The following is a 23334-nucleotide window of genomic DNA, read 5'->3' as shown; positions in this document are numbered from 1 at the left end:
AAAGAAGTACCAGTAATTGCATCCCAATCCTAAAGACTAATAATGCAAATGTGTACCTCGACTAAACTTCTTTCAACATTTTTTTGAAAAATGTTGAGCCCTTTTGAAAGGTCGTGTCACACAGCCACTTTGCACATTTTCCATATATTGCACGGATGAAAATTGGTCATACGTGAACATATGTGGAAAAAGTGAGAAAAGTTGTGGTCTTTACGTGAGATTTTCACAGATGTATCCCGCATGAACTACACTAAAACCACGGAGGAAGTACCAATAAACCACGCAAAGAACATGTAAATCAACATGAACCGTGTGTGAATATTTAAATGCAATTCATTAGGGTTTCCTGTGTCAATTACATCATTTTACCGTGATATGTCTGCCATATATGTGATATAAACGTTATACATCGGTGGTACATGTGTGAAAAGTCTGTTAGACATACGTGGAACTGTCGTGAAAAGCCACCAATTTGCGTACACATCTTGGAAAAAATTAAGCACAGTTGCATAAGCTTTATGTAATAATTGCATATAAACTATGTGAAATAGGCGTAAACTGTGTAATTCTCAGCTGACCAAAATTCTGAACTCGTCAAAACCGAATTCCCGCAAAGACCCGTTGGCCAAAACCGTTGACGGACATCTGCACACATTGACGACAGACGAATGCAAGAAACGCGTGGAAAATGCGCAAAATGTAGGCAGCGGCTGTGTGAGTGAATTACTCATACTCACGCTAATGTTGGTGAGACCTCAAAAACCACAAAGCAGACCCATACTATTATAATACCACTGCCATGTTTGAATCAATACAATCATTTTGCGTCAGTTTTTTACTCTATGTAAAGGGACACACTTTCCACAATGTTTCATTTTTAAATTAGCTGTACATTTTTTTCAAGTCTCATAAACCAGTTACTTTTGACGGTTTGAAAAGAGGGTCAAGCAGCTTTTCCGCTTAATAAACAAATGTATCCTTAAGTCTTTATTTATATTTATATCTAGCATTTGTGCCATAGGGTTATCAATTTCCTCCCCAACAATAATGTGTGTAGCTTCATATTACTTTCAAATATTAATGAGCTGCATAAATAAATTAAAGCCAATTGCTATAATGCACACATGCAGGCCTTCAGGATCTCCCGCAGTTTGGGCCAGACTTCCGCTTCTGATGCTTCTTATGAATCTGTTACAGTCAGACTGACTAACACTGAAACTGAGAGTGTCTGAGCCCTGAAGGCTTTTGTGGTGCTTGAGTGAGGAGAAACCGACCAACATCCAGCTGTGGTGCTGACATGCTTTCAGACTGATATGTGAGGTGGCTCCATTTTACAGACTCTTTAGACACTTTGATATGAACCAAGATTTTGAATTTGACAAAAAGTCACAGAGAAAAGATGCTTAATAAGGAAGGATATTTGGAGTTGTGTGTCTGTCTGCATTTGTGCAGTGGGGTGAGCAGGTTCAACAGGACCCACATTGGGCGGGAAGCTCAAGCGTATTCAGGTGCTAGAATCCCATGTCAGAGCCAGTACTGACCGTGGGTCTATATCAAGAGCGAGCTCGGGTTTCAGCCCTGGGCGGAGGATTATTCTGAGAAAGAGAGGTTCTGACCAGCCTGAAATAACTGCTCCAAACTTACTTTGACTTCTGCACCCTAATGAAGTACAGGGGGGTTGAAGGAACTTTGTGCTCCACAGATTTTTAACTCCAATGGAAGTCTAAAGAAGTGCTGTGAAATGGGAAAGAGTCTCTAAGGAGCCTTCTGGGAAAGGCAGAGAAAAAGAACATGTCAGCGGTCCAAACTGTGCCACTCACTGAGCAGACCAAACATTTTTGGGTCTTGTGGACAAAGACAAATAAGGACGTTAGTGAACAACACTTAGTTGTGGGCAGAAAACCCCTTTTGTTTTATCTCTTATTACTCTCCAGAAAAGTTGCATTGGTGTGTAAAATAAAAACACAATTCTGTTTTTTGTGGAAACCTGAACTAAACGTGTTGAAACTGCAGCCTAAAAAACCAAAAAAAAACAAAAATTGAGATCGTTCTTACATTGACCTTCAAGCAAGGTACAGAGAAAGTGATAAAAAGCATAAATATCACATCAGTGACCCCAAATTTCAGTCATTTTAAATGTTTACAATCCGAACCACTTTAGTTCTGCCGTATCCAGTCTGCACCAGCAGTTTTATAAGTAGCCTGAATGTACCTCAGGTAGTCATTTTCTAAATGTCAGGCACTTCTACAACAACTACAAATAAAATATTAAATCATGAACGTGAGTGTAATTAGTCAAAATCGTTTCAGACTGATGAGAACCACATTATGGCAATTATAAAACAAAAAGTTAAGAAAACACAACAGGGGGTTTGCGCTCTCGCCTCACCTGTTTCAAATCTCAGATGGGACTTTTCTGTGTGGAGATGCATGTTCTCCCCCAGGCACTTTGGTTTCCTCCCACAGTCCAAAAATCAGTGTAGGTTAACTGGTGTCTCTAAATTGCCCCTAGCTGTGATTCTGTGGCCCTGTAACAGGTTAGGGACCTGTTCAGGGTGTACCACCTTCGCCTAGCAGTGGCTGGGTTGGCTACAGCAACCCTGTCACCCTGAATGGGATGGATGGATGGGTGGATGGATGGATAGAAAACACAATAGGGGTGGAATTATATGTACAAAGTCACTTCTGCCTGTCGAGTCTATAATCAAACCTTATTTGACAATCCCTTTATTTAATGGATTCAATGTGTATGTATGTATTGTAATGCAAATATGTCTATTTTATGATTGTGAGCAATTATAATGTAAAGAAATGGCATAATTTTCTCTTTTTCTCTTTATTTTCCTATCAATTTATTAAGTAAAATCTTGTATACATTTGAAATCCAGGTAGGGCAATCAACCTATGATTGGAAAATTGCAGGTTAGATTCCTTGCCTTGCCTGCCCATATGTTGAAGTGTCCTTGAGCAAGACACTGAACCCCACCTTGCCTCTGGTGGAAGGCTGGTGCCAGTGTTCGGCAGAGGAGTGGAACTGTGACTGTAAAGCGATTTGGACCTTTGAGGAATGTAGAAAAGCGCTAAACAAGTTTACGCCATTTACCATTTAATTCAGTGATAATTGGCACAAAAACATGGTTACACAATAAAATAATATTGTATCAAGTCATCAATGTATTAATATACACAACCAATTTTGTTAGCAAAATGTTGAGATTTGTCATGTGTCAGAATAGTTTCTGGATTTACATCCCAGAGAAACCAATTGGTTTTTCAAACTAAAGCTTAGTATTGTTTTTTTTTTGTTAAATATACTAAAACAGCTTTATATACATAAAAAAACACACTCACAAAACTGACTAAGAAGCTGAATACTAGATCATTAAACTCCATCTATGGCATCTGTAGAGTTTTATCTTCTGTTTATGGAGAGTTTTATGTCACTCAATAAAATGGGAATCTCTGCAGGTATGTAATTAAACAGAGACACACAAAGAGCACATCTTGTCAGATCGTACAGCAAGCCAAAATCTTGTTCCATGTTTTGGGGTCATAGTCAGATGTTAGATGATTGACCTACATAGCAAAACATTTCAGTCCACATGTTTATACACCTGAACTGCAATAGATATAGAAATAGAATTAGAAACAGCACAAATGGAACCTCATATTTATTGTTATCGTACATAGTATCATGAAATTCAGAAATACATGACAGTATGTTCACTGTTCAATCACTATGTTCATTACTATCACTACTAAAAGTTCAATAACATGATAAGACAGTAAAATGGAGTCATGAGGGAAATTCCTGTAAAAGCTATACAGATGAATGTTGTCAACACTATAGGTCTTACTTTTGGGGGGGGGAGAATATCAGTGTCATCTGTTTTGGAAACTTTATCAATCTACCAGCTGTGTTTTCTGGATGTGCTTCGCTAAAACACAAGGACTTCACTGCTCTCTAGTGGCAACATTGTGTGTGAAGTGTTTTCAAATTCAAAACTCGATCGACACTATTTGCTTAATTTGGGGAGACGTCTGTGCTTTTGGAAAAATGTTGGGCTTCCTCACTGCATTCTGGTGATCTGCCTGTCTAGGCAACAAAATCCATACTGGAAAAGAGCCACCTATCATATATAATTCAATATATTGATTAAATATTTTGCTACGCGCTTACAAAATTTTGAGTTTCCTATTTCTAAATATCTTAGTCTCTAAGCGTGCAGTTATTCAGATATGAGATAAAAGCCTGAACTGGTAGATCTTAACATCTGTTCTATAAAAATTACACACGTTTCAACAATTGTACTTTTTGCAATAACTTATAGTCTACCGCTACTTTTACATCTACATTTAAGAGTTTGACTAACTAGATTTTTAACAAGACATCAGGAGTATTTTTCTATTCTTAAACATTTGAATGGCTCATTTCAAAGGGCATGTTCACATTGATAACTATTATAAATGATCATTTAGTGTCCTTGACAATGGAAATAGGAGCATGGAGAAACCAAGCCCACAAGGTGGTTAGCACTGTTGCCTCACAGCGGTAAGACCCTGGTTCAAATCCTTGATTCGGCCATGTGTGGATCTTCTCTGAGCATTCCCACTTCCTGCCACTGTCCGAAGACACGTTTCATGGGTTGATTAGCTACTAAATTGTCTCTGTTGATTGTGATCCTACAAAGGATTGAAGGACTTGTCCCACCTTCACCCTAAAGTACGGTAGGCATGATCCAGCACAGGATTTAGCAGGGTTGAAAGATGAAAGGATAGAATGGATAACTTGCTTCCACTTTCGGCTTCTCCCATCAGGGGTCGCCACAGCGAACGAGTCGCATGGTAAATTTGGCAATGTTTTACGCCGGATGCCCTTCCTGACGCAACCTTCTCAAACCGGGCTTGGAACCGGCAGAGGTAGAGAAGGGAACGATAGAATGGATAACTAAATGGTTACAAATAAATGCTAATAGAACTAAGCAGTTAAAACCAGCATGGATATCACAAATTTTAGTTTCAATTGCAATTTTATTAGTCACATATATATATATATTCAATAAAACTCGCTTTGTGCTGCTTTCCAACATGTAAATATTGCATGAGTGAATTTTTAAGACAAATTTGAAGGAGAAATGAATGAATAAAAATATATAATTACTAAAAACATTTGCAATCTTAAGATAAAAACAAATAAATAAATAAACGGCGGGCCGGGAGAAATTTGAATGAGGGCCTAAGGGCCTGACTTTGGACATGCTTGTTTTAAGCCATTTAAAATTCATATGAACTCATAGTACTTTAGTGAATTTTCTGTCTGTGTTCTTTGTAAGTTTTGTCCTGGTATTCCAAACGCTTGTTTGTCTAACTGTTGTTGAAAACTAGAGGCAGTCACTTCCGCTTGATCATATTTGGTGGAATTTTTTGTTTTATCTTTTTAGGCACAAAGACCACAGGTTCTCTATTTGGTCTATGTTTTCTCCTTTCTAAAAATAGATAGTTTGCATTTATATTCTCATGGAATAAAGTGACTAAAGCTGACGGTTGCTGCTCCAATTTTTCTTTCACTTCACTAGGGGACAAATATTATTATAGGTCTTTATTATAAATTATAAATAAGTGTCAGGACATTTGTTTTTTACTATACGTTTCACTTTTGTATGTAATTGAAATAAACAACAATGCAGGATTCGTGTGACTAACTTGCATTACACTGATTATTATAGGATTGGTGCTAACCGGGGGGCAAAACTCCCAAAAAACTCCAACCAGATCCAATGCATGCAATTTTCTGGACTGTCGGGGAAAAATAATGTTCTGGTCCAACCAAAACCCTTCTCACAGTGCGACAACTGGTTATTTCAGGTTTAATTCCAGGTTTTAACGCCTAACCTTGAGGTAACCTATGGTGTTCATGGAGTCAGAGATTACTGGGTCTATTTTTGTCCTGCTCTCCCTCTGCTGCCTCAATACTATGAGAGAGGGTCTCTTCTAATAAACGCTAAAGCTACAAAATAAAAGTCGAGCTGCTGGTTTGGAGAACTTTGTTGCCATTTTCCAATATCCAGAAAAAAACGGGGACACTTTTAGACTTTGAGGCATGTTGTGTCGCCTCGCTGACGGTACTCGTGGTCTGATTTATATTCGGCTCTTCCTGCTATCTCACTTCTCCTTTAAGTAGCGAACATCCCCCTCGCCGTGACGTCACCAACAGACCTGCTGGGTGTCTGCTTCACCAGAAACTGAAGTGGTTTTGCTAAGCGAATCGGACTTTCCCCCCCTCTTTTGTTTTGTCTTTTCAATAGCGTTTGGTTTTCTTTGATAACTTTAACGGGAAGGTGTCCTTTGACCTGCGATGAAAACTGGCGCCGTGGCGTACTTAGAGGATGTTTCGGAAAAGTTTCAGGAGCTTTCTTTGAGGAACCGGTAAAAGGCAGAAACACCCGGAGATGTATAAGCTAACCCCCTAGCTTCGCCGCTAGCCAAGAATCCGATCAATAGCTCACAGGGCAGGATCGAAAAATGCTAGCATGCTAACCGCGAGCTAGTTTAGCTTTTGTCGGCTAACCAATTGACTTTTTTCCAACCTGTAACGTCACAACTACTGTCAGCTAGTCCCCGGGCCTGGGTCCGTACTGCTCAAAGGCCAGCTAACCAAGGAAGAGTTAGTTTGTTTTAAAGGAAAATAGCAGAGCGGCATTGTTGAGAGGTGACGTCCGTTCATCTCTCAGCCTCGACTAGTAAACATGCTGTCCAACGCTCAGAACCAACCACTCTTTCCAAACCCGGCGGGTCAACAGAACCCGGGTGAGCAGCAAAACCCCACGGGCCAGTTCGTCTCTTTCCACTCTAAACCCACCCTACAAATTAAGAAGAACGCCATCACAGACGAGTACAAGGTGACCAACCAGGTGTTGGGGCTGGGCATCAATGGAAAAGTGCTGGAAATCTTCCACAAGAAGACCGGCGACAAGTTTGCGCTGAAGGTAGGTCTAAGTTTCGGTGGGTCCTAGTTTCTGACGTTGTCACATGTGGGAACTACTAGGCTCTCACAGCTCAGACTAAACAGCTTTTGAGGTTTTGCACAAGTCTTGATGATGATGGGGTTGCTGTTGCTCTGTCTGTGGGTCAAGCGTTTAGCCAATTGGTTGTCCAAGGGTTCAAATCCCAGGTAACTTGTCTGTGGTTCTATGGCTTCTGGCCTTACATTGTCTCAACAGTAAAACAACAATACATCTCTAGAGATACAATTATTTTTTTGGCTGTAACTTATTGGGTAGAGCTGCTGTCTGTCAGCCAATTAGCTGGGGGTTCAAATCCCAGACTTGGCAGTCATTACAGACAGGACAAAAAAACAAACATCCCACGTCAAATCTAAATGCTACTTATCCTTATTTTTATTTATTTTTATTTCTTTAATTCTTATTTTTATTTTCTTCACTTCAGCAAACCAGTTTTAAAGTAACATTTTAGACTAAACAATACAAAACCATATTTTGGTCTGTGTCTTCTACTGGTTTTAGTGGACATTTTGTGTTGGGTAATTATTAATACACAACAAATATCTTAAAAGATACACACACACACACACACACACACACACACACACACACACACACACACACACACACACACACACACACACACACGGGTGTTATCACACATATCACAGTAGAATGTATTCTATTATTGTATGTTTTAACTCCTGGTGAGGGCAGTTTGCGTAAACTGTGAACAATAAACAATAGTAAATCACCACCAAAGAAAATGTTACAGATCTAGTTAAAGTAGTAAATTACGGTCACAACTTTCTGCTTTCCAGTTATAAACACAAACTATGGTTACTCCTGCTTGGTGTGTAATTTGTGTTTAAGGGTTGGTAGATTGTGAGAAGCTCAACTATGTATGCATACTCCCATAATGTCACAAGTGAGTACTTCTACTCTCAATATATATAAGTACAAAAAGGGAAGTAGAATTTATCTGTGGGAATGTGATCTGCAGTAAGGAATTAGGTCATCATTATTTGTATAGGTTAAAACTGCAGTTTTTTGTTTTTTACAAATGCAAACCAATACTATCTTGATTGTTTGCATAGTTTTGATTTTGTGGTCAGTAAACAAAGCAAAACATTTGATATAAAGCTCAGTCCACAGTTTAAAATACAAAAAGGCATCTGAGATGACTGAGAGTTGAAGCTTAAGATCTGTGTTGTAGTATTCTCTTTTAAAATAGCATACTTTTAACGAACCACCTTAACAAACTGGCTCTGTGGGTTTGCCGTTCAGTGGAAACATTTCTTCGGTCACTTTGTGCACCACTAAATAGGAAGCATTGTTCAAAGAGCTGAAAGGCCAAAAGCTTTAATGCTTGGAAGTTGGTGTCGACTTAACCCTTGTGCTATCTTAGATGACCCCTCCCTTACCTTGACGTGTTATTCCTACCATGACAAAGGTGGAGAAAGGTGGAAAGATTTCATGTAATCCATGGACACCAATGAAGATCACAGATCATTGAAGAAAAAAGGTTCAGAGCACTGTCTAGTGGGTCTAGATGACCCAACTCCAAACGTTTAAGTGCTTAGGATAGCACAAGGGTTATGAGGTTGCAGCTGGGGTAGAATGGCACTTATGGTGTAGTTGATGACCACTGAAGTGCACGTCTCTGCGTGTTTATAGGTGGCATGCAGTGTTATTGTGGACTGTGTAATGTTTTGAATACATCCATAGCAGTCCATTAGTTTGCTCTTTATATTATTTTCATAACTTCATTTTTTTATGTTTTGTGTCAGTGTTGCTGTATAAAAGCGTTCATAATAACTCCCCATAAACGTTTACCCTTTACATTAGCCGTCACCCCCTTTTTCCTAATATTTTTCTTTCCATTTGTGTTTTTTGGACTGTCAGTAACATGAAGAAACTGGAGAAACTTACAGTTGAGCATATGGATCTTTATTGTGGATTCTAAATATGGAGCCTTAATAAACTAGCTGTTGAAATTTATCATGAAAAAGTTATTGTACACTCGTCCAAATATTTATTTTGTTAGGAAAACATCCATCATTTTAAATCATAGCACATTATTAGATATGAAGTCATAGTCAGAGTATGGACTGGAGGGCATCAGGTCGCTCCTGGTTTTTAGAAACAAGTAACGCAGTACTTCTTTGGATTTAGTTTTCAAATATCTTAACAATAATATCTTAAGTAATTCATGTTTTCCAAAATTCTAATTTATGATAATAAATTGCTGCAACTTAGGGAGTTGTCAATCATGTTCCCTAAAGCCTGTAAAGGCTTGTACGCTGCCAGTGTTGATAATCACAGAGTACTCATTGAGATTACAGCACCAAAAATCTGCATGTGATTAAGAGATTGTTGATGCTGTCAGTTACGTAACTGCTTGACACTTCGTTCCTGTATTGTACTCTGTTAAAAATGATAATGACTGAAACAAAATTTCGCCGGACACATTTGCAGCCAAATGGTCCACACCAGGAAACTAGGGATGCACTAAAATGAAAATTTGTAGCTAAAGCTGCTTGGCCGTATGCCAAATAGTTACCGAATATCAAATGTGGATGTTGAGTTTTCCCATTAGTCATCATGCTGTTCTGGGTGTTTGGCTTTGGAAAGGGCAAATTAACACAGAGGTGTTAAGGTTTTAGCAGATGAACCCCCTCTTGAAAATCGGGTTCCACATTTGATGTAAACTGCTTTTGCTGTTGATCACTTTAAAGTACCTCCACACTGCTGACAGATTAAAGAAGATGCAAGTTCTTTGTGTCATTACGTTACATGCCACTACTTTAACTCACTCCCCTCCCACCAAAGGCTGAATGGGGATTGTTTTTTTGTCTGTGCAACATTTGGTCGAATATACCGGTATTTGGTTGCCAAATATTTGGTGCATGCCAAGAGGAAACCTTTATTTCCTAGAGAAATCCTTTGTTTTGAAATATACTTCCCAAATAACTAATCCCTCACTCAGTGCCTTGTTCACATTTTCAGTTTACTGTTATGACAGATTTTGCTCAAAGATTCCTCTCTTGTTATTTTTGCCAATTTATAGGCAATTCTGTGATTCTTTTTTTAAATTATATTTGAGTCCAACATAATGATTTTCTTCTTCGGGACAAACTTTGTAAGTGAACTTGATAAAGTCATTAACAGTGAAGGTACGCTTCATTTTATAATCCTAAACCATTGCTTTAAACAAGTAAACTTGCTTCTGCTTTAAAGAGAGATATAGTTGAAACACTTTTCTGTCATTCTTTACCCTTTAAATGACAAAGTATCAGATTTTAAATAATTGAATCTGTCTAGAGGTTTGACTTTAAAAAAATAAATACATTTAGGTCTTGAAGGTTTTGTTTTGACTTTAAAGACCAAGCTTAATTGTGGTTTGTTGGTTCTAATAAGAAAATAAAATATATAAAGCTTTTCTCATTCAGGGGCTTAGAAAAATACTGTGCCTTCTCTAATATAAAATATGACTGAATAAGAGGGGGATACCAGCTATCAAAAATGTGACAAAAATATAATTGTAGAAAACTATTAATTATTTTTCTCACATACATTTTTTAAAAACTTGAACATCTTAAAATGTAACAAAAAAAATCAGGTTTGAAGTTAAAATTCAAAACATTTTAGTGTTGTCAATTATGATTTGCTTATTTGTGTGTCCAATCTCATTTTACTGCTTTCTAAATGCCGTCAAATTCACTGCTTGACGGTTGTCCTTAAATATGTCCATAACGTTTTTAGCCTTAGTATTGCATGGGAACATTGACTGTATATCTCATTTACAATGCATGAAAGACACAGATGATGATGAGAGATAAGATTTATTTTTTGAAGAGGTCTACAAAAGCACGTCTCCATGTCTGGGTTCATGAGATCGTTCAGAAACTCTCCCAGTACAGTGGGCTTTACCATCCACTGCAGGAGCTGCATCTCATTGACGGGTACTTTCAGCGGTACTTCAGTCTTTCCATGAGCTAGTTTGATGACTAGCTGTCCGGCATTAGTCTGAAAAGGGGATAAATAAAAGTAACAATAAAATTAGACAATCATTTAATGTTGTCTCAAAAAGAAAAATATTTTGAAGCTGGGGAGTAGAACGATCAGGTTCCCCTCTGTGTTGGTTTTTGACGCCATCCGCTGAGCAACACGTCACAGACCAAAGCTGAATCCCTGATTGGTTGACGCGACGTGTCTTCTTTGCCAAAGTTCAGATTTTTGAACTCTCGACCAAAAGTGCTGTGCTGCCCAAAATGTGCTGTGATGGAGATCACGCAGCTTGCCAGACCAATGTGCTGCGCCTGAAGCTCAAGTCACGCCCCGGAACCTCTGATCACCTCTGTGCATTGACTTAACTTTGAAACTGGACGCCCCCGATGCGCAAATTACATTTGGTGAGAATGCAGCTCCAGACTTATCGTATGATTTAAATTTTTCTTCATGTAGTAAATCCTGCTGAAGATTTTACACTTTATTCTTTTGAAAGTTACTACAGCACACCTACTGATTCACACCCAGCCCTTTAAACAGTTGAAAAACTGTATTATTGGTCTAAACATTAGCTGCGTGTACATGGACAAAAGTAATCATAAAGAACACATGATCGGAAGACAAATGCGTCATGTAAACACGCCTTTCGGAATACTCTGCCCCGATCAGACTCGTTCCGATCGAAGTTTCTTTCCGATCGAGATAGGTGGGTTAGGTCGATTGTTAATCCGATCCTTGTGCATGTAAACAGTTAATTCCGCTCGTGTGTCACTACTGCTGTGGTTTACGTCACGCATAGAAGGTGCGGTGCTTCAGAGAAAGCGTTGGAGCGCATACGGGACTGACCGGCTGCTCCGCGTGATTGAACGGTGTCTGTGAGCAGAGCAGCCGGACTTATAGCTTTGTGTTTGTGGACAGGGTGGTGGTGCTTCGTTTCGAGTGCGCTCCAGGGGGGAGGCTTCCGACCCGCCGCTCTGGGTTAGCGGCTGCCGGACTCAGGAGAACTGTGTGTCCGAGTAGAGCTCGGGCTGCCAGCTCACACAGCGGCTTTGGGGCGGCTTGTGAGCTTTTCAAAGCAGAAATGCTGCTCAGTCCTTACAAACCGTTCAAACAATCACGTGGATTTGTGTTTCCGGTCGTGTCCCGACAAAATATAGGCTGATATTATTTCCACATATTTACGTGCAGCCAAGATGCAGATTGTTGCAGTTCCCACATGGATTTTGTGTTCATCAAACAAGTTTAATGTTGTTAGCGCTTGTTAGTCTTCTCCTAACCCTGGCTTCTTCCAGCTCCGTTCTTCCACAAAAAAAGCACTGACCCCACGGATTAAAAATAAAAAGATGAGCAAACAAGCGCTTCATAATATTTATAACAATATTAAAATCACATTTAGAAGATCATCTCGTATATTACAGAGCTGCTGCATAAACGTATATGGCAGTTCCCTTTGTTCACAGCGAGACTCATTTCCTCTTCCGGTATTTTCAACACTACTGCACATGCCCAAATGATTTATTCCTACCGAAAGTGTTACCATGTGAACGTTTGTTCTAATCGGAAAAAGGTTTTCTGATCCCATGTACACGGTTGAATTTTAATCCGACCATTGATCCGATCAAGATATTTTTCGCATGTAACCTCTGCTATCAATGCTGAACATAAAGATATGGATTTACTCTGACCTCTGGACACCTGTACTTTAAAATAGTATGCATCATCTTTGACTGTCACGCTACAAGATGTGGATTCAGTTTTTTTCCATTGATGGGGGTGGATTCCAAAGGATGTGGTGTTGAGGGTTTGGTAGATTGACCTAAACTCTTGAGAGCCACTTGCCAGTCTGATTCAACGGAATGTAAAACTGACGTAGTTGCTACTTATCAGTACATTTATGGAGATTCACTCCATATTAAATGGACACACAAGGAAACGGCAGCTTTTTCAGAGTTCTGCTGCTCATTTGTCAAAAAGGTAGACCACATTAATACTGTTCTGAGGTCTCTACACTGTCTGCCAGAGGATGGACTTCAAAGTTCGGTTGCTGGTTTATAAAGCTTTGAATAGTTTAGCACCACACGTGCATGCCCAGTATGTATCAGCCCAAACCTCTCCGGTCATCTGGATCTGGTCTTTGTCAGTTCCCAGAGTGAAAACCAAACATAGTAAAGCTGCATTTAGCTTCTATGCTCCACAGATCTGGAACAGACGTCCAGACAGCCTTAGATCAGCCGAAACAGTTTATTTAAATCCAGCTTGAACTCACCTGTTCTAATCTGCATTCAATTGTTTTTTTTTCAAACATGTACATCCACATTTAAGCCAATTGAGACAACTATTGTTGTAATATTGGGCTATATAAATAAAATTTAATTTAATTGCCTCTTAATTTTTTATTTTTATGATCACCCCTTTAAGGTTTCAGTTAAATGTTTCTTTTAATGTCTTATGTAAATCTCTTTAATTGGTCTTTGTACACGAAATGTACTGTACAAATAAACTTGCATTGGCTTAAAGGGGGTTTTAAGTATCTACTTGTCAGCTGTACTCTGTGCCTTTTTCACTTCCTGCTGGAGTCTTATGATCAGTTACTGAAAGGGAACAAACGTGGTCAAACGGCAGTGTAGTGCTGAATGGTGTACACGAAAGGAATTTTTTTAGACTCTCTTTCAATGTTCATTCAGCATGTGACATCAGTTGCTGCTATTTTATTAATGGCAGAAAGAAGCCAACAGATTATCATGTTGACTAATATTACACCATTTTCTCTTGTAGCAGTAAATTATGTAGCTTTTGTAGGCTGGATTCAGATTAGATCTTTGGTTTAGCCTGTCATCTTACAAAACATCAGACAACAATCAAGTTGTAGTTTCCTTTTTGCCTATAAAAATGATTAGCACAGCAATTAAGCCCATTTCCGTTTTTAGAAGCTAGCCCAGGATGGTTTAAATGTGTGAGGGGTTTTTTACTGATTTAAAAAAAGGTGCATGGCATGTTCAAACGTGAACACATTTTACAGATGATGTTGGCATGTTCTTAAGTCAGTTTGACACTCACAAGGCTGCTTAACCCTTGAGCTATCTTAGATGACCCCACCCTTACTTTGACGTGTTCTTCCTACCATCACAAAGGTGGCTAAAAGTGGAAAGATTTCATGTAATCCATGGACACCAGTGAAGATCACAAATCATTGAAGAAAAAAGCTTCAGCGCACTGTCTAGTGGGTCTAGATGACCCAACTCCCAATGTTAAAGTGCCTAGGATAGCACAAGGGTTACCTATCACTTTGTTTTGTTGAGGCTAACACTGGGATTCCAGAAGCATTACTTTTGTCAACTTTGGCTACATAAATCCAAAGCAACAGATATCCTGCACGATTTTACTTTCTCTGATGTCCAGTGATTTAAATATCTGTTCTAGGCCATGACACCTTTCATTCCAGTCTGGACCCACTATTAAAGAGATGACGCTTTCTCTCTAATGCAGCCTGATTTCAATTCTAGGTTTAGTGCAAATCAAGATTAGTAGCCTTGGTAATTTTTTGCTGTTTTAGGAATTTGGACTGTGGATCGTCACTAAGATGGCGATCCGATCTAGAATTGAATAAAACATTATTGATCCCATAAAGGGGAAATTTCTTTACCATTGCTCTATTAAAAACAGCAGGTAGATAATAAATAACACTAAAAATACACTTAAAAAGTTCTTAACAACAATAATTATTGTCCAGTGTCTATGAAGCATTGTAGAGTCTAATAGCTGACAGGAAACAAGAAAAAGAAAAAACGCTCCTTCCTACAGCAATGTGTTAGAGTCTCTGAGTAAAGAACTCCTTAGTGCATCTATGGGTTTCATGCAGAGGATGAAGATGAAGAGGAATCAATGATAGATTTCAGTTTCTGTAAAATCCTCCTGCTATTCACCACGGCCACAATCTCTAGGGGACATCCCAGAATGTAGCCAGATCTCCACACCGGTTTGTCCTCTTCCTGTTCTTGTCAGTGCATCCGCCCCTGATCTCTGGTCGCTTCTTCTGTGGGATTTTGTCGTTACCAAGCGATAAGAGCTGATTGTGTAAATGACACATCCGCAGATCACTTCCGACCCACAGAAAGCGGTGGAAAATTGTCCAAAAAGGAGCAGCAGGCATGCCACTGCATTCATTAGGTGTAAAAAAAAAAAAGAGTCCATGTCTGTCAAAAACTAGTTAATAATAAGAGAATAACAAAAACAAGTTGGCTTACACAGAACTATGGTAACTGGTAGTCTACTGTGGCGCTGATTGAGGAAAAAAAAGATTCATAAATCAAGATCAGAGACTATTACTATTTAATAAATTATGTTTAAGTGGTTGCTGTATAGGTCTTTTTACTGAATGTATGAAAATGAATATGTATTCAATCACCCTTATGTATACCTTTTATTTAGAACAGAAGATCAGAATCAAGAAAACACAACAGATAAACCATAAAGGTTTTAAAAGATAAAATGGGATTTGTCACTTTAAACCATGTAACACTTAAAAGTTTTCTTGTCAACGTCCTAGTCAACGTATGCTGTAGTCAAAACATAAACATCTTTGTTGCTTTGTATCATTTAACAAAGGTTCTCCACAGTTTTTCCATCCTCAAAAGTTTTGCTGACCACTGTTCCTGTAGTTTATCTAGTATCTTATCTACTATCTTCTTTACATAGTAAAGATATTAAAGTATAGATATTAAGGAAGAAGGAACACCTAAATAAAAATCACTGCAACAACTAAAAAACACTCTCAGTCCTTTTAATTTAAAATTCCCAAGGGTTTAGATGAACATTTTGCAGACATGTTCCAGTACGGCTTTTCCACAATTTTTACAGAAAGTCATGTGACGACACATATTCGATTACAAGATTTTTCTAATAGTCTTTATTTCATATTTATTATGTATTTTTAATTCAAACTGTCGACTATATTTATATTTAAAACTAAATCATTTTATGTATAAATTCATTTTTCCAGAACTTATTTCAATAAACAGAACTTCAGTCTCTATCCAAGTAATACATTTGATAGCTTTACTTTGAAGGTTTTTTTTACTTCCTGTAACAGTGGTGCATTCTATTTGTTTAGTTAATATCATTTATTGAGAGAGATCGGAAATCAGCAATATCAGACGCCACAAATATTCCTCCTCAATAGTTCTGGAACAGATCGCAGATATCCGAGTATTCAGAAACGTGTTAGAGTCCTATTAAGGCTGAGGAAGGATCTTTAGGTTAAGCAGCCAAAACAAAGTGAAAGGAGGGTTTTTGTCTCGGTAAACCCAAAAAATCTAAATAATAAAAGGTGATTCCATGGCATTTCCTTTTTTTTTGTTTAAATGAAACATGGGTATGTTGCACATTTTTGCATGCATGACGGGGCTTGAAATGGCCCTCAGGCTTGGTGTCCAACTGCGTTGAGGTAAATGGAAAATATGTTGCAGTTGTGAATATTTGAAGACTGTCAGACATTCTTGGTGGCATTTTGTTTTTACTGCTTACAAGCATTGAAGGATTTGTGAATAAAGCGTCATATCATAGCCGGTGCACCACTTCATTTGACTGCTGCAAATTCTTTCTTTCTAGACTTGTGAACTAGACTTGTCTTTGATTGTGCTCGAAAAAATAAATACAAAACTCATAACTGCCAAACTAATATTTATTATTTTTATGTATATTAAGAGGAGAAATGATGAATAAAGATTGAAGTTAGGCATGCAATGTCAGAATAAATGTCTGAATTTAGATCAGGAAATAAAAGGACGGAAAGTCTGACTGCTGGATTTGTAAAAGCACGAGATACATTTGTTTGATGTATTTTGTCTATAGTGTCCATGTTTATTCGCCTTTTTCTTCTGAAACTTGACTCATCTGTTGCTCTCATTGTTTTCTGCTGTCTTTTTTCCCAACAAAAGCCAGTAGTGGACAGGAACCTCCTGAGCTAAACATAACTGACAGTTATTTATATTACCTACCCTTTTATGACCAGTATCATTTTAACTCGACACACAAAGATATAAAATGGCCTTTTCTAAAAGCAGTCCTTTTTTGGGATTCATGTTAACTCAAGCTTTAAAACTTCAAATAATGTGGTTCCCCTTAAAGGGATTTATGCTGGTGCCTCTACACAAAGAAGGCATGTAGCATTAGATACTGTGACGGAGTAGACGTCACTGCTGCAGGAGAATACCTTCTTCTGTATTTACTGAGCTCCACCTCTTTCTCACTTCCATTCACACCCAGCCTGTCTGCCTGTATGACGTGAAGTGCTGCTGACACACCCACCACACATAGGAGCACTCATTCACTTCTCTAAAACATGCATGCTCTGTTTACTCGCCGTCTATAGTGTCTCTAGCTACACAAAGATATGTTTTTAACAACTGCTAGGAGTGCACACTTAGACGAAATGCACTTTCCATGGATTAGGAGCGTGCGCAAGAGCCATTATCCAACCATCATACACCTGAAAATATGAAATGATGTCATTACCAGCGGATGTATAGAAATAATGTTTGAAATGTTGCTTGGCTTCTTAAATTGTTTCTTCTATTGTTTTTGAATAATAAGTCTTATTTTTCTGCTTTTGTATAAAATGTAAATCCTTTCACTAACTGCAGACTTGTTTTGGGCACAGGGGGAGGGGCTAAATTATTTTAAAGGACTCCTTAAGCCAGGCATGTCCAGGTCCGGCCCCAGAGGCAAATGCATCACGCATTCAAAGTTCTACGGCCCACATGTGCCTGTAAAAAAATGTGGACCCCCCCCCAGCACTTTCTAAAACTGGATAGATGCTTTCTTGATTGTGATTGGCTAAATTCCGTTATTAGCAATTGTCACCGAACCTTCTATGAAACAAAGACCTAATGGCTCAATGACCACATTTGTTTCAATGTTTAAAACCACAGTGTACGTCTGAATAAGATAACTGACTTCTTTTCTTGTTAACATGATTTACGTATACATGTTTACAGTGAGCATTTAAGAAAGAAGAATATGTAGGACTTTTTTTCCATTTTATTTCTGGTCTTAAAATACAAAATTCTCAGTATTTTTGGTATAAGTGTATTCAGATGTATTTATGTTCTGTGAAGAAATGAAAAATAACCCAAACTGCAGATAAGCGCAGTGAATCTATTTTTCCTTCATTGCATGCAATCCTGTTTTGCACCCTTACACCCTTCAGGGGACAAGCACTGTAAATCATACAGGGACTGTATCATCCCTGTACCTGCAGTTGTATATTCTTACTGCACTTAAAAGAATCCCGCTACTGTTACCCATTGTTATACATTTTCTTGAATTCTAAAGACCAAACCAACTGTTGATGACTAACATCCTAGCAGAACAGGACACTTAGTCCTGTTAATTATTCCCATGGAGAAATCTGTTATAGACCCAACATATATCCCAGTTTTTACATCATTTTAAACCACTTTTTAAATCAAATCTTGTTAAAATCAATTTAAAATGTTATGGCTGACCTAAAATTGACTTCAATCAAAATCTGCAAATGTAACTTGTTTTTAGCTTTTCAAACCTTTCCTTGGCCTTTTAGGGGATTTTTTTTTAAATTAAATAGCCTACAGTTAGTTTTTCCTTTTCTCTGGAAACTGATATCTAAATGCAGAAGACCTCTCGTCTTCCAAAACAATGTCTAAAACTCGATGCTTTTTCTGAATAACTACACCAAGGTGGACATTTGCTAGATGCTGGCAGTCGTTTCGAAAATTGGAACATGTTCAAAAAGTTTACCTTAAAGACAGATTTATTTGGATGTCTTCATTTTTGAGTTTGAGGATTTTAAGATTGGAGCTAAATTGTAGTACTTTCTATAAAGTGATGCTCATGTTAGCTTACAGCAGCTCTGTCAGGATTTCACAGGAGCTCTGCACTTGAACTCCTTGTGAAGTGGAAAATGTTTCAGCCAGAAAGCCCTCTGTTCTTGTTCTTGTGGCCCTGCATGCGACACTAAAAGTATCACTTCTGTGGAGGATGACCGAGTCATGACTCACCCTCTCATTATCTATATGCTCTGCTTCCGTTGGGTCAAACTTGTGTCTAACATTGTCAATGGAATTGCACAAAGAAAAAATATGTGCTCTCAGAGCTTTAAAGACTTAGACATCATTCATGTATGCATTTGATGAGCATAACTGATGCAGATGCAATGTAAACATGCATTAGTTCATGCAGAAAGACTCCAGCTGGTTGTAAACTTTTAGATTTTGATCTCTCATCTTTTTTTAATTATTTTTTGCTGGTGACATTGATGATGTCAACGTTCTAAAAACAACTTGTGACTGTAGTTTACCTCCTATCAGAGTGGAACTGCAGTGTCTATTTTCCATCAGCAGGTGGCACCATTGTATCATTTATCTTAATTTCATGTTCATATATAATGCACCAAAGATCTTTCAGCATAAAAATAGGTGCAATCAGATGTTTTCTGCATCAATCAAAAATGTACTGCGTTGAATTAAAAAATATATTTTTGTTAGAAACAGTGGTGACCTTTTAAGACTGACTCAAATTTGAAAATATCCAGAGATCTTTAAGTCTAAGCTTTGCACATAGAGGGAACGTGGCACACCAAGCAGGCTTTTGTACCATTATCAGCCGTTTCTCACACCAGATAAGACAAAGATTTTTTGCAAATTAGATTTAGAATTTCATATGTGATCCATGGGAATGCCTTTTTAAAACTGAATTAGCTGACATCTGTTTTCTTTGGCTTCTTACTTTTGTTTCACAAATAACTTGTTAATGTTTTTAGTTTGTAATGCACAAACACTTGTGTGCATTACTCCTTTGAGAAAAGTAGACGTTTGTTGTCTGTGGAATGAAGCCCACTGTGAAGTTGTGGGCAGTGTTGGAATGTTGTGCGCTACCAGATGGACTGAAAATTCATTTTGTCCTGCATTACATTAGTGATGTTAGTGTGGCGCGTTTCCCTTCACTGTTTGAAGGCATACTTTGAAAAGGGGATCTTCCATTACATTGTGACAGACTTGATTTTTAGGGTGTAACCATGGAGACGGCACCCTCCCCTGTAGATGAATGTTTCCTTTTTTGTATTTGTGAACTCAGGTTAAGTTGTAAACTTACACAACTGACAAAAAAACCCTAAATAAAACAACAAAAAATAACGTTACATGGATTTTAAAAAAAATGAACACCTCAGAAAAGATAAGTACTTGATCTATAAAGATTTAAGCCTAAAACTAGATTTTTCTTTACTCTTTAGATTAATGTAATTAACCACAGGGGAACAAATGTTAGAATTTATAAATGTCTATTTATATAGTCATTTTTATTACACTTTTTAGCAACGTTAAAAAAAAGCATTTCATTTACCGGTAATTTGATTGTAGTTATAATAAATGGTGTAATGAGTTTGTGCTGCACAAAGAGGGTGCCATAGTTGCACAAATCTAATTTGAACAAACTCACTTTAAAAATGTCACTTTTTGATCATTGTAATAAAATAGTATTTGACCCATGTTCTTCCTTTTTATTATTATTAATTCTTTATTCATATTGTCCACCATCCCATGCTTTTCTCAGTTTTCGTACAGAAATGTTGACAAAAAAACAAATTTCCTTCATCCTGACTTCTTGCCTGCAAGTTAAGTTATTTAGATGCGTAACACAGGATAACTAACCTAACCTTCTCTGTCTTCAGATGCTTCAGGACTGTCCCAAGGCACGCAGGGAAGCGGAGCTTCACTGGAGGGCATCACCTTGTGCCAGTATTGTGCGCATCATCGATGTCTTTGAAAACCTCTATCAGGGAAGGAAGTGTCTGCTTATTGTCATGGAATGGTAAGCACAGTCCCCTGCACACACACACACACACACACACACACACACACACACAAAACCTTTTGAGGCAATCCTTATTAGCACACATCCGCAGTACTAAGAATGGAGTGACCAGATGGGAGTCTGCGTTTCAATCCAATCCGTCCTTGATGACATTCAGTTTGGAATTGAACCTTGAGTTAAAAAAGCACACTTCTAGAAAACACTTGCAAAGTTTTAAATCATTACCATTGTAGATTTATCAAGACCTTCAAATAGTTCTGATCTATATGAAGTATTTCTACTCTACTCAGGGAAATAAGGCAAGGAATTTCATCTTGTATGGTGGAGGAATTCTTCATCTTTATCATTAAAAGCTGAAACCTTCATATTAGAGAGAGATTTTTAATATTTGCATAAAATATGGCTTAAAGTCCCACTCCAATCATCTTTTGATCTATTGTGTTCCCAGTGGTGTTTGAATTATAATTATGCTGTTTTTAGCCAAAATCAAAAAGCACGTGTTGTTTTCTTGGACAAAGTTTCTGCAGAGTGGCAGTAATTCATTTGAAATCTGCCTCTGAGTTGTGGGCGGGACCGATTTCCCATAATCCCTTTGTTTACACTTTCTCCAGCTAGCTAACAGGTCATCACACCCCTGACCTAACATTAGTGGTGCCGCAAAAATGGTGAGGAATATCGAAGCATCCCCCTGTACGATTTTGAGCAAGATGCCAGCTCAAACGGGGAAAATGAAAACATTAACAGATCCATTTGTCTGCAAGTGGACGCATCGGAATGGAGCGGAGTAGGGAGGGATGGCCTGCCCACTGTAACACTTATCTCACAACTACAAGCTTTTACAAACTGCTTTTTTTTTCCGTTTGCTCCTGATTCACAACAGAAAGGTGATTTTGATTGGAGTGGGTCTTTAAAAATGCAAAGGCCAAAGTCCTTATATGGACAAGGTCACTTGTTACTCACAAATGTTGGCATGGAGCCAACCACGGTTTAGAAGCTTTAAAAAAAATCTATCAGATATGCTGGTGGGCTGTGGGAGGAAGCCAGATTACACAACCCCAAACTTATTTATTTTTTTGGACATTTTATTATTTGAGTATTTTTACGGACCTTGTCGGATGTTGTGGGAGGAAACCACAATCCTTGTGACTTTGTCACAGGTAAGCCAAATTCAACCGCTGTTTTCTGCAGCACTTGACTTGTTGGAGCAGTTTCCTGTCACTTCCTGCACAGTCTATCATTTGGTCTTTGATGTATTTCTATTGTTTTTGCTCCTTTTGAGAAGAGGAAGCTACTGATTGTGAAATCAAACCCAAGCTCATTGATGCAGTTTTTCCACGCAAAAACGACCAGAAGTCGTCCGTAAGTCAATTGGTACAAACAAGACCACAAAAAAAGAATCATAACTTGCATTTTTTTTCCATTTTCTATACTGTTTGATTCTGCGTTTTTTTTATTTAGAAAAATTACTGAATTCTCTTCACCACATATGTCAGTTTTGAGAAAAACTAAGTTGGCAATAAATAAGACTTTTCTTAACTCAACTAAATGTACATTGTGGGATTACAAAAGAAAAAAAACACTTGCTGCTATGTGCTGATAAAGAAATTACACATTACGCTAATGACCATTGGAGAATCTATTACATAAAATAAAGATTAGTTTAAAAAGTGACACACCACCCTATTCTCTATAAATTAATGAATCACCTAATGTGAAGTAATTCATTAGTTTATTTAGAACAGGGTGGTTACACTTAGTCATTTTGAGTTTTTAATCATCATTTATCATCAAATCATTGAAAAAAATATTTTCATTGAAATTTCTAGGACATAGTTTCTGCAGAGCGGCAGGAGTTCATTAGAAAGTTGTGGGTGAGACAATTGGCTCAGTGTAAACCTGCCCACACTTCCTATCATCCCTTTGTTTACATTCTCTCCTGCTAGCTTACAGCTCCTCACACCCCCAACCTAACATCACCAGTGCAACAAAAATGGCGAGCAACATTGGAGCTACCCAGCCGTACGGTTTTGATGCTCAGACGAGGAAAATGAAGACGTAAACAGTATGGATCTTTTTCTCTGCAAGCAGAACCATCGGAATGGAGCGGAGCAGGGAGCTTGTGGCCTAGCCATTGTAATGCCTACATCACAACTACAAGCTTTTTCAAACTGCATTTTTTGTTTGCTCCTGATTCACAGCGATTTGAATAAAGAAATACTCAGAAACACCATTTCAAGCTGGATTTTTCTTTATATACAGTCAGGACCAAAAATATTTGGACAGAGATGCAATCTTTCTAATTTTCTTTCTGTACATTACCACAGTGCATTTTAAATAAAACAAGGGCTGCACGGTGGCGCAGTGGTTAGTGCTCTTGCCTCACAGCAAGAAGGCCCCCGGTTTAAGTCCTGGCTGGGGGACTTGAAAAATACATCAATGGGGGACCTTTCTGTGTGGAGTTTGCATGTTCTCC

General features: G+C 38.1%; 1 protein-coding gene across 1 annotated transcript in view; it reads left to right on the top strand.

Moving 5' to 3' along the window:
* The first annotated feature begins 6166 nt into the window (after positions 1 to 6166).
* Positions 6167 to 23334, top strand: part of mapkapk2a (MAPK activated protein kinase 2a) — a 31854-nt gene continuing 14686 nt past the window's right edge. The window contains exons 1-2 of the mRNA XM_004069144.5: positions 6167 to 6986; positions 20719 to 20858. Of these exons, the coding sequence (XP_004069192.1) occupies positions 6747 to 6986; positions 20719 to 20858 (380 nt within the window). The 5' untranslated portion in view covers positions 6167 to 6746. The remainder of the gene's footprint in view (positions 6987 to 20718; positions 20859 to 23334) is intronic.

This window comes from Oryzias latipes, chromosome 5 (assembly GCF_053564925.1).
Source record: "Oryzias latipes strain Hd-rR chromosome 5, Olatipes_Hd-rR_3.1".
Classification (NCBI taxonomy): Eukaryota; Metazoa; Chordata; class Actinopteri; order Beloniformes; family Adrianichthyidae; genus Oryzias; species Oryzias latipes.
Note: the sequence above shows the minus strand (reverse complement) of the source record. Positions and strands in the feature narration are given on the sequence as shown.